The sequence below is a fragment of the Rhinichthys klamathensis genome, unplaced genomic scaffold (assembly GCF_029890125.1).
Source record: "Rhinichthys klamathensis goyatoka isolate OS25496 unplaced genomic scaffold, OSU_Roscu_1.1 h1tg000028l_1, whole genome shotgun sequence".
Taxonomy (NCBI): domain Eukaryota; kingdom Metazoa; phylum Chordata; class Actinopteri; order Cypriniformes; family Leuciscidae; genus Rhinichthys; species Rhinichthys klamathensis.
Genome location: NW_026606578.1, coordinates 342772 through 364886, shown reverse-complemented (window position 1 = coordinate 364886; position 22115 = coordinate 342772). Strand labels below are relative to the sequence as shown.

Below are 22115 nucleotides of genomic sequence, written 5' to 3'. Positions count from 1 at the left end.
GCTAGATGAAGAGCATGGCGAGTTAACGTTAGCTCATCATAAACAACTCGTTTCCAAGGCGATTATGCAGAAGTTACGCGTCGCAGATTCGCTAACCTTCATATTCATTTGAAATACATTCTTAATAAAAATAAATAAACGAATTACATACTTAATTCATCAATTAAAAAATATATAGTCTGGCCAGAAGAAATGCGAGTTGATTTAGCCAATTAGTTTTCAGGAAGTAAATAACTTCTTAAGACAACCCCTAGCTGGCTTTTATCGACAATACAAGATTATACAGGACTTTTGCACATAAATAACCGTTTATTGTATGAAATTACAACTTTTAAAACACACGTGACAGCTTGCCCCTACTCCCGCATTATGAAAAATACTCATTAATATTGGTTTAACGGAATTTACCAAAATTATTCTGAATTTTTCAGATTTATGTGAACCAGATTTCGTTTTTGAAAACCAACATGTGTAACGTGTGATCATATTACAGACTTGAATTGCATGTCCTAAATGTGATCCTAAAAGTGATTTCTATCGCCTAAAGTTGCTATAGTTGTTAAGTTGTATTTCCTCTTATAGCCACACGAGGACAGCACAGATCTATATCATCTGCCATGCTGCTGCTTACAAATGAAGCAATTTGTCCAGCAGAGCAGGTTTCTGTCTTCAAAAAAGGTTTCTACAAAAACAACACGTACGCCCAAGTGAAATAAGGGTTAAAAACTAAACCGGGTAACACAAAGCTGTTAACATAAACAGATGGTATAGCTGTCAGAGGATGTTAGAACCTTAAAGTTTTAAAAAATAGTGAACCTCCCCCAATATGGCCTATATATTTAAAAGATAAAATAAAGACACTTTGAGTCAGAAATTGTTGCTGCAGTTTATATACAAACATTTTCACCCACAGAATGTTCATTTTAGCAGCACAAAAACATCTTGTTAAAATAAATGACATTTTATTATTACTGCCAATACATGTTGTTTGTGATTATATTTTTCTTACCAGTAAAGTCAGATCATCCAGCTGTATAATGCCCACTACGACCAGCAAAACAGCAACCTTTGACCTCCAGCAATTGTAAAACATGTTAAACATCTATGTGACCACGTTATACTTTTATTAGATCTGTGAATGGGAGTGTTAGAAAAAAGTTGTATCCTTCTGATCATTTTAGGCAGGTTTTTGGAGCAGACCATTTATGTTCATGTTATGTTTTATGTTCCAGGCTACAAAAAAACAACAACATTTGAATGACTGTATTATGGCAGCCGAAAAGAACTGTGTGTGTGTGCAGGCACTACACCCGGTACAGCTTTCTACAATGCATTTTCCTCAGTCATTATGATTCAAAATCCCCACATTGTAATAATTGCCTAAAACTTGATCACATAATGTGAAAATCAGATGAGCTTTGGTAATGTAGTGTGTATTCAAACTGTAAATATGTGTCTTGTGTTAAACTAAGATTATCTTTTGTCCTTAGTAGACAATTTATTGTTAAATAGTTATGATTTTTTTGTTCAAAGTTGGTGAATTTGTGGTTTCAGCAGCAAAAACACAAGACTGAGATTGTGACCATTGTGACCACTGAGATTGTGACTGAGAACAAAGGACCACAATTGTTTCATTAACATAAGTATTTAATTTTAATGAGAGACCAGTATGTATAACAACTTTAAAACTTTATTGAAATATAAAGATGTCATTGCTGAATAATGTTGGTTTACAATGACAATGAGAATAGCTTTTGCATTTGAATACACATAATAATATTAACTTAAGAAGATATTAGCATCTAGAAGAGTTTTTCTTCATTTAAGCCTTCATTTAGGAGAACATTATATATTCTGCAGATAGGATCATTACTGAAAAGTTACCTTATTCCTTCAGAACCTGTTAAAATAGTTTAAACGGCTGACAAATGGCATTCGACATAAAAGACATGCAGAGTAAAAAAAATCATAGAATAAAGAGCAAAAATGTCTGTCCTCCACTTTAGATTCTTCATGAAAATTACACAACTCATGTAGTGTTCATTTTAATTGACAGATCTTGACTGACGTTCCAACCCCAAACCCAGGATAAATGGGCTCAGTAAATGTGGTCTCGAAACGATAGAGACGTGTCATAGTCTCACCAATACTGTAGAAGGCCAACACCCCTGCAGAGTGGTCCAGGAAGACCCCTATTCTCGAAGAGTGAGGGCCACTAACAGCCTTGTCTACCCTGTTATGCCAGGCCGAGTACCCTGTGTCAGAGCAGAGGAGGCTCCAAGACTTATCGTTGTAGCCCAGCAAGCACAGGGAGCCTTTACCCTTACGGCTAATGCCCCGATAGGCCACTCCAATCGAGAATTCTCCACTCCACTCGATTTCCCAGTAGAAACGGCCACCTGACAGAGCCTCACGACACAGCACCTGGGCAAAGCTATCGAAGCGATCTTGGGTTTCTGAGTATGGCTGCAGGTCTCGGGTTCTAATCACCTTTCTGTTTCCTTCAGATAAGAACAGCTCCTTATGCGCCGTGTGGGGGTCTAGTCTCAGCTGACAGTAGTCTGGAGATGAGTAGACAGATAAAGGTTGCTTTAATGTGTTGCTTCTAACAGATCTTTATATATCTTCCTCTGTACGTATTTAAATTCTGATTTTATTAGTAATAATGTCAGAAAAAGTCATTGGGACTAGAAACAATATTCAAATTCTGGCCAATACAGATAAGCTGATGATTATTTTCATGTTCTGGCTACAAATGGACAATATTAATTATATACTTCATCTATACTACCCCCCCCCCCCCCCCCCCGACCCCCCCCCCCCCCCCCCCCCCCCGCTAAAATCTATAAGCAAGTTTTAAATACAATCAATTTAGGCATCACAACTTCATAATGTGCATTATGAAAAATGGATATTCATTTTAAGATTAGCTAAATATGATATTAAATTATTAGTGTTTTTAAAGATTAACTTCAAGTGATCTAAATATAAAATGATAAAAGTTAGATGATCTAAATATAAAAATAGAGAAAATTAGCATTTCTGATTAAATGTCCAGTATATTTGTAATATCTACTGATAACCAACATGGCACTGTTATAATTGTGCATCCCTAATTGTGACAAACACAAACATTTGGATTTGAGAATATATAAATCATGATTTGTTTTTAGATACTTACATTTCAGAAATTCAGATCTTGTCCTGGGTTCTGTAGGAGGTGAACTGTCCACTGTATGAACTTCTTTAACTGAACACAAAGAGAAACACAGACTATATGATGTCATATCCCATATGTATACTACCATTTAAAAGTTTGGGGTCAGTCAGATTTGTTTTTTATTTTCTCAAATAAACACTGTTCTTTTGAACTTTCTATTCATCAAAGAATCCTAAAAACAAGTATCATGGTTTCCACAAACAGAACCATTGTTGAACGTTATTATTAATATTATAAAAGTAAGAAATGTTTCTTGATCATCAAATCCGCATATTAGAATGATATCTGAAGGATCATGTGACTCTGAAGAACTGCACTGAAGTAATGGCTGCTGACAACTTCTTTCAAAAACATTAATACACCTTACCAACCCCAAACTTTTGAATGGTAGTGTATTATGTCATGTTTTTTTTTCACTTAGCCATTTTTACATGTTTATAGATTTGCTCCAGTCATGTGTGATTAATGTAAATCAATATATAGGTAAGTATTTAATTTATGTCTTACCTCTGGTACTTTTCTCCTTGGTGCGATTCTCCACAGTGTACACTGGTACGTCGTTCACTGTTGTTAAAAAGTAGGAAAACTTGATTTACAATTACCTTTTTAAACATGAAATGCTAGATTTATGCAAGCAGATCTGAATAAGGCACTAAATCTTATTGTTTCAAATTCTATTAATAGAATTGAATAGCTCTTTTGTTTATCATTTGAACTTTGCTCAGTGGATTGGAAACAGAGTTGAGGAACTCAAAACACTGTTTACAGTCTCCATGTAATCACATGGCCTCCTTGCTGAAGTCATGTGTACTAGTTACCAAAAGGCCTGACTTATCAGAGTTAAAGACTGATCTATTTAAATGTTGGTTATTCCTTTGGGACTTGAGACCCAGAAATTATATGTGTTGATACTGTTAGTGCTAATTGTGGCTCTTTAAAGACAAACTGAGTTCAGCTGTACCCTCCAAGTTCATGTAAAATAGAGGGCAGTGTGTTCAGATCAGCAAACAGGGACAACTTCCCCCAAAAAACTATGCCTGTGTCTGATATGCTGTGCAGTGTGTGCTCTGACCTGATTTTGAGATTTTGCGCAGTTCATCTCTGCCCAGCTCCTCCAGCTTCTCTTTGATCTCAGCCACGGCCTTCCTGGCTGCACTGAAGGAAAAGTCCGGATTCAGAGACACTCTGGGTATGAAGCCGTCATCAGTTGGGGTGCAGAGATAATTGAAATTCTGTTTAAAAGGAGAGAAATCTCAGTATATGTGTAGTGGTGGAAGCCTTGATTTGCGAAAGGTAACTGTGTTTGTCTAATGACTTTCAACCTTTCATGTAAATAAAGAGTGATGCCAAAAAGTTTGAAAAGCCTTTTTGATGCCAAATATGATGATTCCCCTTTTCTAAAATATAAAAGCAGCTATATGTTTATGTAAAATATTAAAGGTGCCATTTTTACTGCACAAGGAGAAGAAAAAAAAAACATAATATAACGTAAATATAAATAACTGGGTTTTATACTGTTACTGTAAGGAAATAATAAATAAAAAAATCTAAAAATCTGAATTTTAGAAAATACATTCATTTTTTTTCTCTTTGATCCCATCGGGATCCCCAGATTTTTGAAAACTCATGCCTTAGAGTACCTGTAAGAAGTGAATGTGATCATCAGTGCTATAAAGCTGTTTAAGTCCACTCTCTTTCTTCTTCAGTTCTTCAATCTCCTGCTCCAGTCGCTCCATCAGTCCCTCTGCCTGACTGAATGCAGCCCTCTCATTGATGTTGATCAGTTTGGTGACCTCTGACCTCATCCTCTCAATGGAGGTGATCATCTCATCAAACATCTTCTTGCTTTCGGTCATTGCTCTTTGTGCAGAGCTCTGCGGTAAAAATGAGTCAAGTTTAAGAGTCCATTGTCCATTCTTTTAGTAGGAATCGGTTTTGTGTTTTAGTTTTAGTGCATCAGTTTTGCAAGAATAACTTCTAGATAACATTTACAACTCCTTACAATTACTCAAGCTGCTGCTGCAGTCAACAAAAAAGCCATGTATCAGCATGTATCTAGAGAGCTAGCATCTAGATTACCCTATGAGGAACAAAAGAACAATTATGGCCACTTACAAGGACTGTTTGCTTTCCCAGATTGAAACAGTTACACACTGACTTAACAGATAAAAGGCCTTGTGCCATATCACCTTTGCCCAGATAAAGCAGTTAGGTTGTTCTTATTTGGTCTAATGTTCTATGGTGTGACCTCGATATGAGCAGTGACGATAAAACTAACTGTTACAAGTGAGCCTGAAACATACTTTTAGGGAATCCACTGCTGTCTTCAGCTCCTCCAGTTCTTTGGTTCTCTGCTGGCATTTTTGTTTGATCTCCGCCTGGGACACTCCAAGAAGTTTCTGTCCATGAAACAAGAGAAAACATACCTCAGTCTTTGTTGACATAGATTAAATTACAAAACAAACTCTTTTTGTTATGGATCACCCTCTTCAAGTAAATTCTGGGAATGTACAGCAATATAATACTGAATGTCATTTCGTGTCACATATCTTCACATATGATAATTTTATGTTATGCTTTTTTCTAAAATTCAAAGAACCTGCTTCACATGGATGCCTTTATCTTCGAAAAGAGAGGGGAATGTTAATCACTCCAGGAATGTAAAACTAGCTGGGTCTGCTTGCCGGAGAGACAGTTCAAGGTGCACACGCTCAGTTCTTTAGGGAAAGAGGAGGGGGCTTCAGAGCAACCCCTTGCCAAGCTCACCGAACCATTCTTCAAGATAAGCTTGAAGGAATGTGGAGAATCTGGGGAGGGGGTGAATAAAAGTGTGTGTGTGTTTGTGGTGTGTGCCATGGTACATGAGGACTTAAATCTGTGATTCCCTGCGTTTAACAGAACAAACAAACCATTTGCAATTAGTGCCTGCGATAAGTATTAGATTACATATATAATTACTGTATCTAAACAGCGCCCGTGACAGTTTAGTCAAAACAGGACAAAAACACATCAACTGCTGTGCTCCCTCCTTGTCTCAAGCTCGTTTCAGCAATAATGAATTGAAGGAAAAGCTTTGAAATCTTAAACCTTTGAAGGTCTTCCTTCCATTCAGTTCTCCGGTGTATTGATGGAACAGTAAACATCTGGCCAGTATCTATAAATAGTTTCGGGTGAAATATTTTCACTATCCCCACAGTCAAATTATACAGTGACGCAGTTTTCATTGAGCAGTTTTTCTTGCGAAACTCAAGTTTGAAGAGGCGGTTGTCCACATTTCTTTCAGCTATACTCATCTGCTGAGGTTTATGATGTCTTTGGGTCAAGGTACAAAAAGCAGTGCGCTATTTTTTTCTCGCCCTTAGCGCGTAGGGGGAGGCTGGGATGGTCTGTACGCTCCCTCCTGATTTTCTCAAATTCACATTCCTTGCCTCTCCCTACAAAAGAATACAGACCTGCCCAGTTTCTCATCCCTCGTTGCTCATAACAGTTATTATTTTTCTTTGCACAAAAACAGATCATCTCAGAAAGGTTTGGACAGTGTTTAAATCAAGTAACCTCTGAGTTGTCCATTGTAGAGGAACACACCCTTTTTGTGACTCACATAGTTGTATTGGGAAAGTTTTCACTAACTATGCTTCTTTTCTATTTCAATCAGTTTAATCATCGTCTCCTCCTTTCTTTTCCATATTTCCTCATCAGTTTTTTGTAATGATCTGGATCAGCATGTTTGTGTTAACACAAAACCGGTTATACGGTGTATCTACATGACTTCTTGGCAGTTTTTTTTAAGAAGACCTCTTTTATACAATCTCAAGAACATTTCTTGTTAGTTAATATAATCATTTCAAATTCAACTTGTAACCCAACAGCCACCCCTCTAGCCTCTCAGTTACCTCAGGTAAGTTTACTCAAGCAGTCTATTTTTCCTTACCTGTTTTTCACTCCTTTCTGCTTCGGCTGAGACTATGTCATGACCCTTGTGCTCGCTTACAGTACAGAGAGCACAAATACACATCTGGTCTGTACGACAGAACAACTCTAGGCTCTTCTGGTGCTGAGGGCAGATCTTACGGTCCAGGTTCCCCAGCTCATCCACCAGCTTGTGCCTCTTGAATGTGGCGGACTCATAGTGGGGCTTCAGGTGCTTTTCGCAGTAAGAGGCAAGACAGTTGAGGCAGGACTTGACCGCCTTGAAATTCTTTCCACTGCAGAAGTCGCAAGGAACATCCCCGGGGCCAGCATAGATTCCATTACTAGGAGACGTTAAGTTTAAGCCAGTCTTCTTAATCTTCTCCGCAACTTTGGTGAGAGTGGCGTTTGGCCTCAGCACGGGTCTCTGGGTGAACGTGATCTGACACTGGGGACAGATGTAGATGCCAGTGTAATCAGCCTCATTCCAGTAGCCGCTGATACAGTCCATGCAGAAGCTGTGACCACACGGGATCGCCACAGGGTCCCTCAGGAGCTCCGTACATAGAGGGCAGCTGAAGTAATCTGAAGACAGTTGCTCAGCCATATTTTTTGCACTCTATTCAAAAACAAACGTCTGAAATGTTTCCGAGAGAGAAAGAGGAGCCGAACGCTGCGTGACTGGTGTTTTACTACAGACAGCCTTGAGTTTCTGAATTCCACAGGTTATTAATTAAAGGAAGCAAAGCCCTCCCCGTTGTACTGAGGGAGTGTGCTGAAGAGAGGAAGGAGAGAGAGAGAGAGAGAGAGAGAGAGAGAGAGAGAGAGAGAGAGAGAGAGAGAGAGAGAGAGAGAGAGAGAGAGAGAGAGAGAGAGATTAGAGCACAACACAGCTCAGATAAACAGGTTGAGCCAGGAGTCTTGAGAGAGAGAGAGAGAGAGAGAGAGAGGGAGGGAGGGACCAGGGGTGGAGTGAAAGACATCGAAGAAAAAAGGTACAGTTGAGAATGAATGAATTGTTGTGTAAAGCAGGGCCATCCAGGATGAAACTTAAAAATGAAAAGCTCTCTGTTTTACACACACAAACTGCTTATCCATTTGCTGAGGAGCTGAAGGACATTTGCATCAGTTACCCTAAAACTACAATCTGTTAATAATTGGCCATTCTTGGTTGGCTCCGATGTTACATAGTTTGTTTATTGTCTAGGATACTCTCTTGCTTTCATTCTTTAAATGATAGGCCTATTTGGTTGAAAACTGCTACCTGAGCTTAGATAAATAATGGAGCTTTTTTTAATAATGGAGAGTTTTAATATTTAAAATGTAGCATTTTTGGTTTTATTTATACATTTTATTTCATTCTGTAGCACACCTATCTGGCTTTTTAAAGCAGTATATAATCTGACATATAAAGTTGCCACTGTAAAATATATTGTGTTGAAACTGCCTTTTTCACAACACAAAGGCATGTGCTACTCTGCTCACTGCACTAAACAAACAATAGTAACAGTCAGTCTATGAGGTGCGTTTGATCTGAATGTATGAACTAATGCCAGTTGAACTGGATTGGGTGTTGCAGACTTGAAAATATGTCATCAGTTTGTTTTCGATGGGTGTGGCAGAAAAAAGAATGAACAATATTTCTGTTTTTTAAGAATATTTCAAACCTCTAACACTTGACATTTTCAAAATAGTTTGTCCTAGCTACAAATATTTGCACATTGGCACTATCCTTGACACACAACTAGATTAATTCGCACTGGTAATTGCCGCCAACATAACAGGCACTCTTTGTAAGTCCCAGAGGTGATACAGAGTTCTTCATGAACATAAATATAAAGGTTGAAGACATACTATTTAAAGTTATCTAATTAACTGTAATTGAAATGAAAAATGTGCAATAATATGATGAGAGTAGGGGTCCCTGTTCTTTATGCTTTAGGGTGAGTTAGTTTCACCTGTTTTGATTCTAAATATCTCTGAATCTGTAGGAGGGACATGCTTGAACTTAGGCTAAGTTTTCATAGAATGTGATATTCCATGTAACTTGTGTCACCAACTGCAGTATTGGTGCACAGGACATTATCTTTTTATTAGCTCAAATACCTTCCAAAGACGTTCTTACTGTTACTGTGAAGCTTTTTCTGTCTCTTTTTCCTGGATGTGTTTTATGGTTGTGTGGAAGAAATCAGATTTGAAGTTGAGAGGAAAATGCATGCATTGTGGTTGATATCTTTTTAATTATTGACTTTGTGTATTTTTACTTTAGATGAAGACTGAAAGCCATTGGTCCAGCCAGAGCCCAGGTGACGCCACAGTGACAGAAACCCACACCTATTACATGCTGATTGGTTACACAAGGTCCTGCCATCAGCTCTGCCCCAAACACAAATCTTGCATCACTTCATGAATAGTTTCACCCCTCTCCTTATATGGTCTGTACTCTGATAAGCCAGTTTCTCTTCCCCTTTTCCCTGAGTTAAACAGATTCCATTTACAGTGCAAGGTATAGGCTGCGATTACTCATTAACTCAGCTAGCCTGCTAGTTTAGGCCTCTAATTGCAAATTTAACATCAGTTTTTGCAGGTTTCTCCAACTGCAGCATGAAGTAATGATTTTAAAATGAAGGAACGGGCCTATTCATGGAGTGTCGGTCCTCATATTGTTCTCATGGTCTTCATAGTTCTTAGAGAGGAAATGTTGTAAACCATACAAAAGAAATCAGTTCCTTTAACACAACCTTTATTGTTCTCCACACCCTCATGCTGACCCCACTGAGTTCACATTGGTTCACGAGGGACCATTTTCCTATTGAAGAAGCTGCATACTTGAGTAAGCCTGCCAGAGGTCTCCTGTTTCTTTGTGTATATTAAGGGTCAAAGGACAAGTTTCATTAAACTACCTGATTAAGGGGAGTGTGCCCGATGGAGGGTGACAGAGTAAGTGTGGAGAGTGAGCTTGCATAGGTGTGTGTTGTTATTGTAAAAACCAAGGGGTTGCCATGTCAATCTGATTGGTCAGTGCATAAAGTGCGTGGAAACAAGGTATTTACAAGTGTTTCCATGAACAATGGTCACCTTTGTGAGTCTTGGCTGAAAGGCAAAGTGCACTGTATGTGTATGTGTGTGTGTTTGGCTGCTCATCTGGCGTATTGCCAGGTAAAATTGAACAGGCTGTGCAGAACGGAACTCTCAAAAACCACAAAAGAATACCACCATTCAAAAGAGCGCATATCAGGGAGCTTTACAAGTGAGTCCTGTGCATTGAAAGCAATCATTAAAAAATATTTTTTTAGCCTCATAAGTTCACTGTTTACAGTGAAAACTATTCCTTTGCTCAACTGTGAAGAATATCTGGTTAAGTGATTATACACTCACCGGCCACTTTATTAGGTACCCCATGCTAGTAACGGGTTGGACCCCCTTTTGCCTTCAGAACTGCCTCAATTCTTCGTGGCATAGATTCAACAAGGTGCTGGAAGCATTCCTCAGGGAGTTTGGTCCATATTGACATGATGGCATCACACAGTTGCCGCAGATTTGTCGGCTGCACATCCATGATGCGAATCTCCTGTTCCACCACATCCCAAAGATCTCTATTGGGTTGAGATCTGGTGACTGTGGAGGCCATTTTAGTACAGTGAACTCATTGTCATGTTCAAGAAACCAATTTGAAATGATTAGAGCTTTGTGACATGGTGGAAGTAGCCATCAGAGGATGGGTACATGGTGGCCATAAAGGGATGGACATGGTCAGAAACAATGCTCAGGTAGGCCGTGGCATTTAAACGATGTCCAATTGGCACTAAGGGGCCTAAAGTGTGCCAGGAAAACATCCCCCACACCATTACACCACCACCACCAGCCTGCACAGTGGTCACAAGGCATGATGGTTCCATGTTCTCATTCTGTTTACGCCAAATTCTGACTCTAACATCTGAATGTCTCAACAGAAATCGAGACTCATCCGACCAGGCAACATTTTTCCAGTCTTCAACTGTTCAATTTTGGTGAGCTCTTGCAAATTGTAGCCTCTTTTTCCTATTTGTAGTGGAGATGAGTGGTACCCGGTGGAGTCTTCTGCTGTTGTAGCCCATCCGCCTCAAGGTTGTGCGTGTTGTGGCTTCACAAATGCTTTGCTGCATACCTCGGTTGTAACGAGTGGTTATTTCAGTCACTGTTGCCCTTCTATCAGCTCGAACCAGTCTGGCCATTCTCCTCTGACCTCTGGCATCAACAAGGCATTTCCGCCCACAGAACTGCCGCTCACTGGATGTTTTTTCTTTTTCGGACCATTCTCTGTAAACCCTAGAGATGGTTGTGCGTGAAAATCCCAGTAGATTAGTAGTTTCTGAAATACTCAGACCAGCCCTTCTGGCACCAACAATCATGCCACGTTCAAAGTCACTCAAATCAACTTTCTTCCCCATACTGATGCTCGGTTTGAACTGCAGGAAATTGTCTTGACCATGTCTACATGCCTAAATGCACTGAGTTGCCGCCATGTGATTGGCTGCTTAGAAATTAAGTGTTAACGAGCAGTTGGACAGGTGTACCTAATAAAGTGGCCGGTGAGTGTATATTAGCACATGATAATAACTGACATGTCTGAAGCTCAAAAATGGCGTTTCTTCTTTTGCTTGCTGTAAAAATCGTATCACTATGCTGATGTACAAAAGGTTTGTGAAATGTAGTCTGAACACGCAGCTCTTTCTCAACAAATATGAGAGACAGAAAGATAAACTGTCTTGAAAATATGCCAGTCTATTATTGTGTTGCACTCACATCTACATGTTTCTTTACAAACGTGTCACTGTGGTGCTGTGGCATGACAGGCAGTTACAGAGTGATCAGGAAAGACAAGATCAGCCATAAATACTCTACATGCAGTACAGTGCACACTAACCACACAGCATAGGTCAAGGGGTTTGTTGGCTATTGTACAATTTATTAGAAAAGCATTTAAGCTCTTTATTATTTATATAGAAATATTTGAAACACTATTCTCAATGTGACCCATCATAACTAATTAAAGTTTTATTTTAAGACTGCAAATGATCTCTGTCATAAAGGTCAAATTCGATCAACTATTTTGAGCTGAAGACCTTTAGAACTATGACTGTACAGACTAGGCGATGATCCGGAATCAGAGACATGTCATTAGATTGGCTGCAGACTCTCCGGCACTGTCAGACTGCATGTCCTGCTGAAGTCTGGATATTCTCTTGAACAGTGGAAACTTTCACCTTTGCAGGCCTCTCTTGACTTTCTGTTATCTCACTTATCAGGTCAGAGTGCATTCCTGCCAACATTTTTGCTCTCGTTACTGAACTTACAAGCCGACAGCCATCTTAAGTAAGAGGAATCTTGAGTTTAGTTTGAGATGGGCATACATCTTTGCTCTTTTCTATGTCAGTTTGTGTTCTTGATTTTGGATATTCAATTATGTAGGTTTCTATATATATATAAAAAAAACATGAATAATGGAAAAGCATAAATTAATGTTTAAAAAAACAATTGCAATTGGTAAAATAAAATAAATGAATCAGATCTGGTGAGAAATATAAGGGGTGGATTTGCAATCCTAGTAGAAATGTTCTAATTAGCTTTTCACCACACTGAATGTGAGTCACGGAAAATTCACTTCCACTTCCTGTTTTGCAACAGAGATTCCTGGAGCTTTGTGGACTGTGCTGTACAGAGGATGTATGCTCTAGAGAGATGAGAGAGGCTAATCTAAAACAAACACTTATTTCCATCTTCTTTGAGCAACAGGAATAAACGCCTTTTCTTAGGAAAATGGATCCGCTGTTGCTGGAAGAAACCACAGCTGCTTCATTTAGAGCAAATGTACGATATGTTGTGTACTTTTTCTGCAGTAGGATAATTAAATACATTTGAAATGTCAGTTGCGTTTCACTACCAGACTGAGGATGGTTGTAACACTCTTTGCTTTATAACATCTGAAACTGTGTTGTGTTTCTCAAACTTTGATATAATTTCCCCAAATTCATCTGTACTTCTGCAGTTATTTTAAAATCTCAAAATTTTTCCTGAACTGTGTAAATTAAGTATAAGAAAGCTGGTCATACAAACTTCCCCATACCGAATTTAAATACATGCATTTATTTATTGTTCAGAATTATTTTTAGATCAACCACTTCCCTCAACTTCACCCTATTGTATTTTAAGCAAAGGTTAAAAAAAAAGAAATCTAAAACTGTGAACAAATGATGAAAGAAATACATTAAAAATGGGATTTACAATGGGATTTACAATTATAATGAATTATGAGAACCTAAGACAGTATGTTTCTGTATTTGAGTCCCTTTTACAGTTAGAAAAAAGGGTCTGCCTATACTGTCCCATTTTTGGGGTCTGAAAGTAAATTTGAAATTACAACCCTCCTTGCCTTCTCAGACATGATTTTTTTTCATGACTCAGACATGAAGCATTTATGTAAAAGTTTTGAGCAGATGCTTTGTATAAAGATAATCTGTAATTACTGAAATGATACAAGTTCAGTGGTTTAACAAGCATTAACCTGAAAGATTGAAAATCAAATTACTGCAGAGAAGTGAAATGCTGATTTTTATATCTCAGAAGTGTTTTTGTCCTTTTATATCCGTTCACAGAGGCTCACTTCAGGAGGATAGTGGTCATGTATGATTCACAACGTAACTAATTTCTAAATGATCACTGACAGTGACTCTCCTCATGCTACAACTATGCCGGCTTTCACACAACTCAAATGTTTGGTGGTTATGGACTCTTAATAAAAAAACATATACTTTCCTCCTCAAAAAAAACCCAAAGTATACTCATCCTCCCTCCAAATAAATTACCCTCCAGCTTTGATGGCGTGTGCCAAAGGTCACTGTATGCTTGGTCTGTAAGCACTCATCCATCAGGCATCTCCTCCGCAGTGGAGCACATACCCAACATTAAGATGTCTGCCAGCATGAGGCCCCTAAAACTGCCCATAAACACTCAACCGATGAGATCGTTGCTTGCCACGAAAAGCAGTAGTCACAAGACAAGCTTTATCAAATATAAAAGAAATGCATGTCCAAAAAGTATATGTGATGCAAGAGCAAATTTTAAACAATTTTATGCCCTGAGATCATACATTTCATTCATGCTTTTCCTCTTCACTGTTATCATTTCCATTGACATCTGATGATACATGTTTCTTCTTTCTCTCGATCACCCTCTTCACCTGTGGCACAGCCACTCCCCCATTCATTTACTGGTTTCTGCATAACCAGTTTAGCCTCCCTCCCTGTTTACTCTATATAACTTGCTGTGGTGGCACTTTAGACTCACTTTTCCTGTCTCGCACTCAAACACACATATCCTCTTCTGAGATCTGTGGGGATTTAACCATGTCGCTTGACCAGGAGCTCTGTTACCTCTGCAAGGAAGATCTCAGGGAGCCCGTTTCCATCCCATGCGGTCACATTTTCTGCTCCGTCTGTATCAATACCTACTGGGACCATGCAGACCACACTGGACAATACCTGTGTCCCCAGTGCAGGGTCGCCTACAACAAGAGGCCTAATCCACGCCGCTTTCAGTCCTCACGCAGTTCGTCGTCATCCCTGAGAAACAGGGATTCAGACTCTTTCCCACCAGCCCCTCCGGCCCCCGACTACAACTACGCTGGACCTCAAGACGTGGGATGTGACATCTGCATCGGCAAGAAGCTCAAAGCTGTCAAGTCTTGTCTGATGTGTCTCGCTTCCTACTGCGAGAAGCACCTGAAGCCCCATTACGAATCATCCACTTTCAAACGACACAAGTTGGTCGATGAGATCGGACACCTGGATCGTCAGATCTGCCCTCAGCACCAGAAAGGTCTGGAGCTTTATTGCCGAACGGACCAGATGTGTATCTGTGTGTTGTGTACAGTGAAAGAGCACAAGGGCCATGACATGGTGTCCGCTGAACAGGAAAGGGCGGAAATGCAGGTAAGATTCCATCATATGCATTACAAAAGTGCAATTGTGATCCTATTTTTACCTTTGGAAATATTACGCTGGTGAAGCTGTTATGACAACACATTAATTGGTGATAATCACTGAAGTAGACATCAGAGGTAACATTATGAAAGACTGTTTAACCTTTCAACTCCTGTATGCAACAATGGACCTATTCATGCAAAAAAAATGACTTTCACAGTGTGTTTGAATATGCTAGATTGAGTATAAGATTAGCCAACCCCCGATAAACAAACATATGAAAATGATCTATGCTGTAGTACACTTAAAAAACTTTGGTGTAGGCTAGAAATAATTTCACTCAGAAATTGCTAGTAAATTTCACATATAATAAAGAATAGGCAAATAACACACTGAATAAAAAACATGTAATCTTTGTTTTATTTACAACCTTTTTATACAGTGTAGGCCTACTACTGAGGAAGGGTTTCATTATTAACAGTAAAGAAAACACACAATTGCTACACACTCATTATAACCAAAGTTATAACCAACGTTGGGTTTAAATGCAAAAGAATGGAGCAATATTTTAGTAAACAAACCCATCAGTTTACATTTTAATGATATAAGTGATTATTAATATGCTTTAAGATGATGAGAATGTTTCATATTCAGTACACAAAGAGTTAAATAGAGTATCCGAAAGTGACTATATTGTCATGTGGAAGTGGCTGAGGTGTGGTAGGATGCTGTACTTACAACATTCCTTTGTCAGCACCTCATTGTAATGAATTTGTTGTTTTTAATCGTCTGTAGCAACGGTTGGGTGCCACCCAAGCTGAAATCCAGGAGAAGATCCATGACAGAGTGAAGCAAATGGAAGAGTTAAAACAGGCAGTGGATGCACTTAAGGTTTGTCAGGAGATTGAACAGAAACGTGCAATAATAAATGTAATCAATAAATTATACATAAAAATATAAGGTAACACAACAAGATCAACATCATATCTCCGGTAAGCAAGAATATGTTTCAGAAATATTTATTGGTCTACTCTGCTCTGGAGTGACGAGTTCTCAGAAAGAACCAGGAATGTTTTGTAAATAGATGAGTGTATAAAAAATAATAGGTTATGAATTTCCAAGAAAGAAAATTAAGCAGAACTAGAAACAGAATACTGATTACAATTGTTCTTTCAGAGTTCAGCACAACGGGCCTTGCAGGAGAGTGAAAAGCTGTTCGGTGACATGCTTCGTTCCATTGAAAGAATGCAACAGGAAATGACCAAACTCATCTCGACCAATAAGAAGGCTGCACTTAACACTGCTGAGGGCCACATGGAGCGTCTGGGGCATGAAATTGCTGACCTGAAGAGGAGAGACAATGAGCTGACACAACTCTCTCGCACTGAGGACCACATCCATTTCATCCAGGTGACTGAGACGCAGTCTGCCGAACACAATAAACATTCACAGAGCTAAAGCAGTGCAATAAACATTATGTGGAGAGATGTGTTACTGTGTTACTTCACACAGGATCTATTGCATTCAAGTACAAATATTTAGTTCTAAGTAGTTTTTCTACTATTTCACAGATAATGAAATGAAATACTGTGCAAAATATTCTTTGCTTCTCCTAGAGCCATTAGTATGCGAGAAAATATGTGTGCTTGTATTGTAGAACCATTGACACTAATGATCTCTACGGTCAACATAGCTTACAATGCTTTTGAGAAACGCAGCCCAGGGCAATTTATTGTAAGAAAAATAAGACTAAGATTTGTTCTGTTTGTCGTTGCAGAGTTACCATATGCTGATTGCCCAGACTGATGCCGAGGAGCTTCCCTCTGTTACTGTGAACCCTTACTTCTCCTTCGGTCCTGTTACCAAGACCGTCTCTGAGATGAAACAACATCTAAGTGAGTTCAGCAATGAAGAGCTGGTCAAGGTGGCAAAAACAGGTATGGTCCAGTCTGAAAGGATTTTTTTGTCTAATGTAATCCAATGTAATTAGTACCTACAAACTTTCAGAGACATCCTTGTTTTATTAGCCGTTGTCTCATACCCATTTTGAAATGCTCTGTCTCTTTTTGTCCCAGGAGAGTGATTAAACAAATCATGCTCTTTCTCGTTTATTATGGTTCTTCTTATCTTTAAACTGACTTACCTCACAACTCTCAATTCTCTCCCAGTGAACAAGATGCCATTCTGCCAGCTAGAGGACCGTAAGAAAAAAAAGACTATAAAGTGTAAGTATATGGAAATGGGAAACTTTAGCTGGTCTGCTGTTCGTTTTGTGCAAAATAGCTGGAATTTTGGAATGGCATTTTTTTCTTTCTTTTTTTTGCAACATCTGAATGGCATTTGTCAAAAGCCAGTGTTGGGCTCCAAGAAATTGTTGACCGGTTGCTAAGCAATGATCTTAAGACCGACATCACATTAAAATTCATATTTATTAGCTAATCTCTTATATGAAATGCACACACATCATGGATGTTTTAATTTCCCATTTAATTGAACATACGCTACTGTTCAAAAGTCTGGGGAATTTAAATGTTTTTGAAAGTATTGGCATTTATTTGATTAAAAATATTTTCTATTTGAATGCATTTTAAAATGTAACTTATTCCAGTTATTTTCAGCATCATTACTCCAGTCTTCAGTGTCACATTATAATTCAGAAATCATTCTAATATGCTGATTTTGAGCTCAAGAAACATTTATTATTATTATCAATATTATCAACAAAAACATTTGTGCTGCTTAATTTGTTTTTGTGGAAACCGATAAAACATTTTTTACCCAGGATTCTTTGATACGTAGAAAGTAAAAAAGAAAACAGCATTTATTCGAAATAGAACTATTTTGTAAAAGTCTTTATGTAAAAGTCTTTAATGTCACTGTTGATCAATTAAATGCAACCTCGCTGATTAAAAGTATTAATTTCTTTAAAAAAATATTACAGACCTCAAACTTAGTTACACTTTATTTCGATAGTCCACTTTAGATATTCTAAGTAACTTTGCAACATGCCAACTTACTCTCATAATTTGCTACTACATGTCTACTAACTCTCATTTTAGTATTAGTAGACCAGAATCCTTTTAGTTGACTGTTAGGTTAGGGTTCGGGTTAGTAGAATAAGTTGATGTATACTTGCAAAGTTACTTATAGTCAGAACATCTGTTGGGGAAACATTAAAATAAAGTGTTAGTAGATATTAAGCACTGACAGTCTACAAACATAATACTCTAATGTTTGGTAGTTGACATAGTTGTTAGTAGTGGACTATCGAAATAAAGTGTTACCATAAACTATTTAACAGTAGCATATTGTTTTATCACCATTGATGTGAAAGTAGCCTACCTACAGTGCCATTCAGAAAGTAAAGTAAAGGTACTTCCTTTTTGTCAGTAACATCCCAGACAGCAACATAGTGCCAGCCCAGATCCAGCCCACATCTGGTACACATTGAATCCACATGTTCCAGATGTGGCCCAGATCTGGTACATGATACAAGATAATCTGTTTGCTTGCTATCAGATGAATTAAATGATTAGATGTTTCTTGACATCATTCTGACTCTCTTTATTGTGTCTCTAGCTGATGTAGTTGACATGATGTACAAGAGCCCCAGCAACACTCCCCGGACAAGGGACGATCTCCTCCAGTGTAAGTTTATTTTCATACAATAATTTCCTTTTTACATGTATGCCCAAGACCAGAGGAAGTTGTTGTAGCGATAACATGAAAAGTTCAAGGTCAGCAGAATTCTCACCTCTGGTAATGATTAATCAAAATATTATATCATTTTTTATATGTTTAGTACCTTGCATAAAGTGCTAAGAAAGCATGCTGGCTTCCGTCCTGTTAAATGTCAAACTCTAGTGGGAGTAGTCTAACATCATTCCTTACATACTGAGTTTTTGTTCAAGCATATTGTAAGAACAGGCTTAGTCTGCTCAGTGAGTGGGTGAATGGGTGATTCATGATAACTGCCATCCTTCAAACCTTTAGATGTTTCGTTTTCTCTTCTGAGAACAATCAGCTGTGATCTTTTAGAGGACAAAAACACTCTACCTACACTACTGTTCAAATGTTTGGGGTCATGACGATGTTTAAAAAATAATAATAATACTTTCATACAGCAAGGATGCATTAAACTGATCAAAAGTGACAATAAAGACATTTATAATGTTTCAAAAGAGTTATATTGAAAACAAATTCTGTTCTTTTGAACTTTGTGTTCATCAAAAAAAAAAATCTGAAAAAAGTATTATAGTTTACATAAAAATTGTAAGCAGCACAATTGTTTTCAAGCTAATAATAATATAATAATAGCAATAATCAGGAATAAATTACATTTAAAACTATAGTAAAATATAAAACAGTTGTGGTAAATTTTTATAATTGTATTTATATTTATAATACATATTTTATAATATGTATTTTTGATCAAATAAATGCAGCCTTCATGAGCAGAAGAGACTTTTTTCAAAAAAAATCTTACGAACCCCAACCTTTTAAGCGATAGTGTAAGTCAGAAGACAACTTATAATTATGCAAAGTTTCATGGTTTGAGAAAGTATATAGGGTGTCTTAAATGTGTATCGACACTCTCGGCCCTCTAGATCAGAGACGTTCACGCACCTCTGGCAGAAACCACCACCAAATGTCCAACCAGCTCTGAGAGCCAATGTGCAGACTCAACCACTATACTCAACCATAGGCAGGTGATTTGTCCTCATGCATGTATCACCTTACATCAGGAAAGCTGATCAAGGATCAGTTTTGCTCCAATCTGTTCATAGACCATAATTTGCAAAACTGTTCCCAGATCAGGAATCCTAGCCTAGGATAGCTTAAGATAAACGTGCAATGATGCCGGTCTTGTCATTTTGTGTTTCTCTTAAAAAAAAAACTTTGATGCTAGACACTGCTAACATGATTGATGTGTTTTTTATTTTACATTTTACAATTAATTATAGGCCTATATATACAACTTGTGGTCTCTTGTGTGTCTTAACTTGACCCATGCACATTGGTATTTTTAATGCATACAAAATCACTTATGGCACTTATTTTATCCAGTCTCAAACAAAAATGTAGCTTTTAAAGAACATGTACATGGATCAAGATTGCATGCAAAGTGGGCTGAGATTCATTGTGAGCAGGGGTGTCTTCAAAATTACAACGAAACTTTGTTTGTCTTTACACATTCGCATTCACAATGTAAATGTAAAATGTAAAAGTTTTGATTAACCAATCCTAATCATCTCTCATCTATCTTGTTTATTTTAAAGACGCCTGCCAGCTAACTCTCGACCCCAACACAGCATACAGACAGCTCTACCTCTCCCGAAACAACAGGAAAGCAGCATTAAAGAGAGACCCTCAGTCTTACAACGAGAGCAACCAGAGATTTGACTGCCTGCCCCAGGTCCTGTGTAAAGAGACTCTCTCAGGAGGTGCTTACTACTGGGAGGTGGAGTGGAGCGGGGAGGGCGCTTCCATTGGTGTCACCTTTAAAGGCATCAAGAGGACAGGTTATGGGGACTCAGCTCGTATCGGCTACAACCGCAAGTCCTGGAGTCTCTTCTGCTCCAACTCCAGCTACTCAGCCCGACACAACAAAGACCAGGTTGAGATTAACGCACCCTACTCTTCCCGTATCGGGGTGTTCCTGGACTGTGAAGGAGGCACTCTTTCATTCTACAATGTGTCTGAGTCTATGTCACTTATTCATCAGTTTAAAGCCTCTTTCAGTGAGCCGGTATATCCTGGCTTCTGGGTGTGGTATGAGTCTGCTATTACTATTTGTCAGGTGTAAATGGTTGAACTGGATATGAGGGCATTATTTCTTTTTCTTTTCTTTTCTTTTTTCTTTTAAATTGCTTGTGTGTGTGTGTGTTTAAAAAAAAAAATGAATTTCTGGTGAAGCTGATCACAATACTTAATGTTTTAATCTTTGACATATCAAAGAATATGATTATATAAAGTATGAATTACAAAAACGAAATTACAAAAATAAAAGTTATATATATAGAAAATATTTAAAACTTTTTTAGATCATTTTCTGAGAATTCAGCCCTCACCGAAACTGTAAAATCTTTAATATTTTGTCCATCTGTGTGATTGTACTGTTTAATGAGTGTGAAGGTTAATCAGGCTCATAAAAAAGCTTTTTACAGTAAATTTTAAGTTTGATTTATGTGGGTCATTTTGTCTGCATTAATGATAACATAATAAAAGTCTCATTTAAATTGTTGTTGAATCGTTTATTTGACATATTGGGAAAATGATGCACAGATGCTGCCCACAGAAATAGTTAGAAGATAAAGTGTTAGTATTAATAGATCAAGTGTTGCCGAAAAAGATGCGTCTTCAGCCGTTTCTTGAAAATGGCCACGGACTCCGCAGCTCTGGTTGAGTTGGGCAGGTCATTCCACCAGCATGGAACAGACCAGAAAAAGGTCCGAGAAAGAGATTTTGTGCCTCTTTGAGATGGCACCACAAGACGCCGTTCACTTGCAGAGCGCAAGTTTCTTAATTATTTTCAAGTCTGAAATAATGAGTTTAGGTAAAAGGGGGCAGAGCCAGTGGTTGAACATTGTATAATAAAGATCTGATGGTCCTAATGACAAGTAACCTCAAACATAACACAAGAGTGACCTCTTCTGGTTGCAATCACATCTCCCTCAACAATGGGGCTTTCGAAAAAATAAATCTTGACAGATTCCCCCCCCCCCCCCCCCCCTTCCACTCACATTTACTTACTGATAGTCTAGAAAGAAAGAAAGAAAGAAAGAAAGGCAGTATTCAACTGGTTTGTTTCAGATTTATACTTGTCCTTTTCTTCCTACTTTATTTCTCAAGGTGTTGACAAAAATTACACACTTTAAATTAAAATTTATATTGATACATATTTCTTTATATATATAATTTTTCCATGATATATTAAGCTTTTAAAAGTAGTTCTGTAAAATAAATGAAATCTGAAATAATTCACAGTCTTCTGCTGGAAAATACTGGTGTACATGACAAAACAT

The 22115-nt window shown here is 38.1% G+C and overlaps 2 protein-coding genes across 4 annotated transcripts; one reads left to right on the top strand and one right to left on the bottom strand.

The window, feature by feature from the left end:
- Positions 1 to 1672: 1672 nt before the first annotated feature.
- ftr82 (finTRIM family, member 82) lies at positions 1673 to 7895 on the bottom strand. Its single transcript, XM_056244691.1, has 7 exons — positions 7152 to 7895; positions 5524 to 5619; positions 4861 to 5094; positions 4293 to 4452; positions 3728 to 3784; positions 3182 to 3250; positions 1673 to 2561 (listed from the first exon to the last, which is right to left on the bottom strand). The coding sequence occupies exons 1-7, from the start codon at positions 7734 to 7736 to the stop codon at positions 2041 to 2043; spliced, it is 1722 nt and encodes a 573-aa protein (XP_056100666.1). The 5' UTR covers positions 7737 to 7895; the 3' UTR covers positions 1673 to 2040.
- Positions 7896 to 14356: 6461 nt separating this feature from the next.
- On the top strand, positions 14357 to 21258 carry ftr83 (finTRIM family, member 83). Of its 3 annotated transcripts, none has more exons than XM_056244718.1 (8): positions 14357 to 15099; positions 15886 to 15981; positions 16267 to 16500; positions 16868 to 17027; positions 17259 to 17315; positions 18670 to 18738; positions 19698 to 19799; positions 20370 to 20507. In XM_056244718.1, the coding sequence occupies exons 1-7, from the start codon at positions 14515 to 14517 to the stop codon at positions 19754 to 19756; spliced, it is 1260 nt and encodes a 419-aa protein (XP_056100693.1). In that variant the 5' UTR covers positions 14357 to 14514; the 3' UTR covers positions 19757 to 19799; positions 20370 to 20507. The 3 variants fall into 3 exon arrangements, with proteins under 3 accessions (XP_056100693.1, XP_056100677.1, XP_056100686.1); XM_056244711.1 differs by having other exon boundaries at positions 14440 to 15099; positions 19698 to 19795; positions 20370 to 20506; XM_056244702.1 differs by lacking the exon at positions 19698 to 19799 and having other exon boundaries at positions 14358 to 15099; positions 20370 to 21258.
- Positions 21259 to 22115: the final 857 nt, after the last annotated feature.